The sequence below is a fragment of the Dendropsophus ebraccatus genome, chromosome 13 (assembly GCF_027789765.1).
Source record: "Dendropsophus ebraccatus isolate aDenEbr1 chromosome 13, aDenEbr1.pat, whole genome shotgun sequence".
Classification (NCBI taxonomy): Eukaryota; Metazoa; Chordata; class Amphibia; order Anura; family Hylidae; genus Dendropsophus; species Dendropsophus ebraccatus.
Window position 1 is genome coordinate 81,567,761 of NC_091466.1, and position 6,791 is coordinate 81,574,551.

Consider the following 6,791-nt stretch of genomic DNA (forward strand, 5'->3'; position numbering starts at 1 on the left):
GTGTGTAGGGTGGTTGTAGTGTCGGTGAGCAGTGTGTGTGTAGGGTGGCTGTAGTGTCGGTGAGCAGTGTGTGTGTGTAGGGTGGTTGTAGTGTCGGTGAGCAGTGTGTGTAGGGTGGTTGTAGTGTCGGTGAGCAGTGTGTGTAGGGTGGTTGCAGTGTTGGTGAGCAGTGTGTGTGTAGGGTGGTTGCAGTGTCGGTGAGCAGTGTGTGTGTGTAGGGTGGTTGTAGTGTCGGTGAGCAGTGTGTGTGTAGGGTGGTTGCAGTGTTGGTGAGCAGTGTGTGTGTAGGGTGGTTGCAGTGTCGGTGAGCAGTGTGTGTGTAGGGTGGTTGTAGTGTCGGTGAGCAGTGTGTGTGTAGGGTGGCTGTAGTGTCGGTGAGCAGTGTGTGTAGGGTGGTTGTAGTGTCGGTGAGCAGTGTGTGTGTGTAGGGTGGCTGTAGTGTCGGTGAGCAGTGTGTGTGTATGGTGGTTGTAGTGTCGGTGAGCAGTGTGTGTGTGTAGGGTGGCTGTAGTGTCGGTGAGCAGTGTGTGTAGGGTGGCTGTAGTGTCGGTGAGCAGTGTGTGTAGGGTGGTTGTAGTGTCGGTGAGCAGTGTGTAGGGTGGCTGTAGTGTCGGTGAGCAGTGTGTGTAGGGTGGCTGTAGTGTCGGTGAGCAGTGTGTGTAGGGTGGCTGTAGTGTCGGTGAGCAGTGTGTGTGTATGGTGGTTGTAGTGTCGGTGAGCAGTGTGTGTGTATGGTGGTTGTAGTGTCGGTGAGCAGTGTGTGTAGGGTGGCTGTAGTGTCGGTGAGCAGTGTGTGTAGGGTGGCTGTAGTGTCGGTGAGCAGTGTGTGTGTATGGTGGTTGTAGTGTCGGTGAGCAGTGTGTGTAGGGTGGCTGTAGTGTCGGTGAGCAGTGTGTGTGTCGGTGAGCAGTGTGTGTAGGGTGGCTGTAGGGTCGGTGAGCAGTGTGTGTAGGGTGGCTGTAGGGTCGGTGAGCAGTGTGTGTAGGGTGGCTGTAGGGTCGGTGAGCAGTGTGTGTAGGGTGGCTGTAGTGTCGGTGAGCAGTGTGTGTGTCGGTGAGCAGTGTGTGTAGGGTGGCTGTAGGGTCGGTGAGCAGTGTGTGTAGGGTGGCTGTAGGGTCGGTGAGCAGTGTGTGTAGGGTGGCTGTAGGGTCGGTGAGCAGTGTGTGTAGGGTGGCTGTAGGGTCGGTGAGCAGTGTGTGTAGGGTGGCTGTAGTGTCGGTGAGCAGTGTGTGTAGGGTGGCTGTAGTGTCGGTGAGCAGTGTGTGTAGGGTGGCTGTAGTGTCGGTGAGCAGTGTGTGTGTCGGTGAGCAGTGTGTGTGTAGGGTGGCTGTAGTGTCGGTGAGCAGTGTGTGTGTAGGGTGGCTGTAGTGTCGGTGAGCAGTGTGTGTGTAGGGTGGCTGTAGTGTCGGTGAGCAGTGTGTGTAGGGTGGCTGTAGTGTCGGTGAGCAGTGTGTGTGTAGGGTGGCTGTAGTGTAGGTGCGGTCACTGACGTCTGGTCTCTCCTCAGCACTGTACGCTGGAGCTGGGCAGTTATATAAAGGACCTGTCTGTGGTGCACAGTGACCTCTCCAGCGTGGTCATCCTGGACAACTCACCGGGGGCCTACCGCAGTCATCCAGGTACCCACTGACCCCGCTCCTAGTATCACCCCCTCATACACTGACCCCGCTCCTAGTATCACCCCCTCATACACTGACCCCGCTCCTAGTATCACCCCCTCATACACTGACCCCGCTCCTAGTATCACCCCCTCATACACTGGCCCCCTCATACACTGACCCCGCTCCTAGTATCACCCCTCATACACTGCTATACACTGACCCCGCTCCTAGTATCACCCCTCATACACTGCTATACACTGACCCCGCTCCTAGTATCACCCCTCATACACTGCTATACACTGACCCCGCTCCTAGTATCACCCCTCATACACTGACCCCGCTCCTAGTATCACCCCTCATACACTGCTATACACTGACCCCGCTCCTAGTATCACCCCTCATACACTGCTATACACTGACCCCGCTCCTAGTATCACCCCTCATACACTGCTATACACTGACCCCGCTCCTAGTATCACCCCTCATACACTGCTATACACTGACCCTGCTCCTAGTATCACCCCTCATACACTGCTCCTAGTACCACCCCTCATACACTGCTATACACTGACCCCGCTCCTAGTATCACCCCTCATACACTGCTATACACTGACCCCCGCTCCTAGTATCACCCTCATACACTGCTATACACTGACCCCGCTCCTAGTATCACCCCTCATACACTGCTATACACTGACCCCGCTCCTAGTATCACCCCTCATACACTGCTATACACTGACCCCGCTCCTAGTATCACCCCTCATACACTGCTCCTAGTACCACCCCTCATACACTGCTATACACTGACCCCGCTCCTAGTATCACCCCTCATACACTGCTATACACTGACCCCGCTCCTAGTATCACCCCTCATACACTGCTATACACTGACCCCGCTCCTAGTATCATCCGCCTCATACACTGCCTATACACTGACCCCGCTCCTAGTATCACCCCTCATACACTGCTATACACTGACCCCGCTCCTAGTATCACCCCTCATACACTGCTATACACTGACCCCGCTCCTAGTATCACCCCTCATACACTGCTATACACTGACCCCGCTCCTAGTATCACCCCTCATACACTGCTATACACTGACCCTGCTCCTAGTATCACCCCTCATACACTGCTATACACTGACCCCGCTCCTAGTATCACCCCTCATACACTGCTATACACTGACCCTGCTCCTAGTATCACCCCTCATACACTGCTATACACTGACCCCGCTCCTAGTATCACCCCTCATACACTGCTATACACTGACCCCGCTCCTAGTATCACCCCTCATACACTGCTATACACTGACCCCGCTCCTACTATCACCCCTCATACACTGCTATACACTGACCCCGCTCCTACTATCACCCCTCATACACTGCTATACACTGACCCCGCTCCTAGTATCACCTCCTCATACACTGCTATACACTGACCCCGCTCCTAGTATCACCCCTCATACACTGCTATACACTGACCCCGCTCCTAGTATCACCCCTCATACACTGCTATACACTGACCCCGCTCCTAGTATCACCCCTCATACACTGCTATACACTGACCCCCGCTCCTAGTATCACCCCTCATACACTGCTATACACTGACCCTGCTCCTAGTATCACCCCTCATACACTGCTATACACTGACCCTGCTCCTAGTATCACCCCTCATACACTGCTATACACTGACCCCGCTCCTAGTATCACCCCTCATACACTGCTCCTAGTACCACCCCTCATACACTGCTATACACTGACCCCGCTCCTAGTATCACCCCTCATACACTGCTCCTAGTACCACCCCTCATACAATGCTATACACTGACCCCGCTCCTAGTATCACCCCTCATACACTGCTATACACTGACCCCGCTCCTAGTATCACCCCTCATACACTGCTATACACTGACCCCGCTCCTAGTATCACCCCCTCATACACTGCTATACACTGACCCCGCTCCTAGTATCACCCCTCATACACTGCTATACACTGACCCTGCTCCTAGTATCACCCCTCATACACTGCTATACACTGACCCCGCTCCTAGTACCACCCCTCATACACTGCTATACACTGACCCCGCTCCTAGTATCACCCCTCATACACTGCTCCTAGTACCACCCCTCATACACTGCTATACACTGACCCCGCTCCTAGTATCACCCCTCATACACTGCTCCTAGTACCACCCCTCATACAATGCTATACACTGACCCCGCTCCTAGTATCACCCCTCATACACTGCTATACACTGACCCCGCTCCTAGTATCACCCCTCATACACTGCTATACACTGACCCCGCTCCTAGTATCACCCCTCATACACTGCTATACACTGACCCCGCTCCTAGTATCACCCCTCATACACTGCTATACACTGACCCTGCTCCTAGTATCACCCCTCATACACTGCTATACACTGACCCCGCTCCTAGTATCACCCCTCATACACTGCTATACACTGACCCCGCTCCTAGTATCACCCCTCATACACTGCTATACACTGACCCCGCTCCTAGTATCACCCCTCATACACTGCTATACACTGACCCCGCTCCTAGTATCACCCCTTATACACTGCTATACACTGACCCCGCTCCTAGTATCACCCCTCATACACTGCTATACACTGACCCCGCTCCTAGTATCACCCTCATCACCTGCTATACACTGACCCCGCTCCTAGTATCACCCCTCATACACTGCTATACACTGACCCCGCTCCTAGTATCACCCCTCATACACTGCTATACACTGACCCCGCTCCTAGTATCACCCCTCATACACTGCTATATACTGACCCCCGCTCCTAGTATCACCCCTCATACACTGCTATACACTGACCCCGCTCCTAGTATCACCCCTCATACACTGCTATACACTGACCCCGCTCCTAGTATCACCCCTCATACACTGCTATACACTGACCCCGCTCCTAGTATCACCCATCATACACTGCTATACATGACCCCGCTCCTAGTATCACCCCTCATACACTGCTATACACTGACCCCGCTCCTAGTATCACCCCCTCATACACTGCTATAACACTGACCCCGCTCCTAGTATCACCCCTCATACACTGCTATACACTGACCCCGCTTCCTAGTATCACCCCTCATACACTGCTATACACTGACCCCGCTCCTAGTATCACAACTCATACACTGCTATACACTGACCACCGCTCCTAGTATCACCCCTCATACACTGCTATACACTGACCCCTGCTCCTAGTATCACCCCTCATACACTGCTATACACTGACCCCGCTCCTAGTATCACCCCTCATACACTGCTATTTACACTGACCCCAGCTCCTAGTATCACCCCTCATTACACTGCTATACACTGACCCCGCTCCTAGTATCACCCCTCAACACTGCTATACACTGACCCCGCTCCTAGTATCAACCCTCATACACTAGCTATACACTGACCCCGCTCCCTAGTATCACCCCTCATACACTGCTATACACTGACCCCGCTCCTAGTATCACCCCTCATACACTGCTATACACTGACCCCGCTCCTAGTATCACCCCTCTAACACTGCTATACACTGACCCTGCTCCTAGTATCACCCCTCATACACTTGCTATACACTGACCCCGCTCCTAGTATCACCCCTCATACACTGCTATACACTGACCCCGCTCCTAGTATCACCCCTCATACACTGCTATACACTGACCCTGCTCCTAGTATCACCCCTCATACACTGCTATACACTGACCCTGCTCCTAGTATCACCCCTCATACACTGCTATACACTGACCCTGCTCCTAGTATCACCCCTCATACACTGCTATACACTGAGCCCGCTCCTACTATCACCCCTCATACACTGCTATACACTGACCCCGCTCCTACTATCACCCCTCATACACTGCTATACACTGACCCCGCTCCTAGTATCACCCCTCATACACTGACCCTGCTCCTAGTATCACCCCTCATACACTGCTATACACTGACCCCGCTCCTAGTATCACCCCTCATACACTGCTATACACTGACCCCGCTCCTACTATCACCCCTCATACACTGCTATACACTGACCCCGCTCCTAGTATCACCCCTCATACACTGACCCTGCTCCTAGTATCACCCCTCATACACTGCTATACACTGACCCTGCTCCTAGTATCACCCCTCATACACTGACCCCGCTCCTAGTATCACCCCTCATACACTGCTATACACTGACCCCGCTCCTACTATCACCCCTCATACACTGCTATACACTGACCCCGCTCCTAGTATCACCCATAATACACTGACCCTGCTCCTAGTATCACCCCCTCATACACTGACTTTTTTTTTTCTGTCCCTTGCAGATAATGCAATCCCCATTAAGTCTTGGTTCAGTGACCCCAGTGATACAGCTCTTCTGAACCTTCTTCCTATGCTGGATGCCCTGAGGTTGGTGCGGAGGATTCCCTGGTGGTTGGGGGGTTGTGTATATGTATTATACATCACACTAGGATTCTGCTCTCTCTCCTCCAGGTTCACGGCTGACGTCCGCTCGGTCCTGAGTCGAAACCTTCACCAGCATCGGCTTTGGTGACGCTGAGCCCCCGTGGCCCCTCATCACCTCCCCCCTCTGCCTTACTCCCCACAGACAGAGACTGAACCCCTGTTATGAGGACAGACCAGACCCGGGTCACTCCTCTCTACCTCTAGGACATGGATTGCGGGGGAGGCTGATGACACGGACTCTATACCCCCGCCACCCCTTTTTTTCAGGGGCTGGTGCATATGGGGGACACCCGGGGGGCTGGTTTTTAATCGTAGACTTTCTTGTATAAAGAGAATTATTTGAAATCTGCTGTGTGGTGGGTGTATGAGTGTACAGCGGAGGGGATGGCGCCACCTGGGGGTGTATGAGGGCATAGCGGAGCACAGTATGGAGACGGCGAGTGTAAGTGGTGAATAATGCGCCTTGTAATACTGGTATAGGGTTGTATGGGGGGTGGGGGTCACCTATTCTCTGCTCCAGGACTTCCTGCCTATCATCCTTTGGTTACATAATCAGCCACCACTGAGGGGCGCACAGGTGCTAATTCTCTGCCGCTGCAGCCGACATACTGCAGAGTCCAATCACTGCAGGTTATCATCCTTAGTGGGTTATCCGGGATGACTAGAACATGGCTGCTGTCCTGTCTTCAGCTTCTGTGATCT

The 6,791-nt window shown here is 53.4% G+C and overlaps 1 protein-coding gene across 1 annotated transcript in view; it reads left to right on the forward strand.

Annotated features, from left to right (window-relative positions):
* CTDNEP1 (CTD nuclear envelope phosphatase 1) overlaps window positions 1-6,434 on the forward strand; it is a 17,073-nt gene extending 10,639 nt beyond the window's left edge. Inside the window, exons 6-8 of the mRNA XM_069949886.1 lie at window positions 1,508-1,619; window positions 5,948-6,032; window positions 6,117-6,434. Of these exons, the coding sequence (XP_069805987.1) occupies window positions 1,508-1,619; window positions 5,948-6,032; window positions 6,117-6,177 (258 nt within the window). The 3' untranslated portion in view covers window positions 6,178-6,434. The remainder of the gene's footprint in view (window positions 1-1,507; window positions 1,620-5,947; window positions 6,033-6,116) is intronic.
* Window positions 6,435-6,791: the final 357 nt, after the last annotated feature.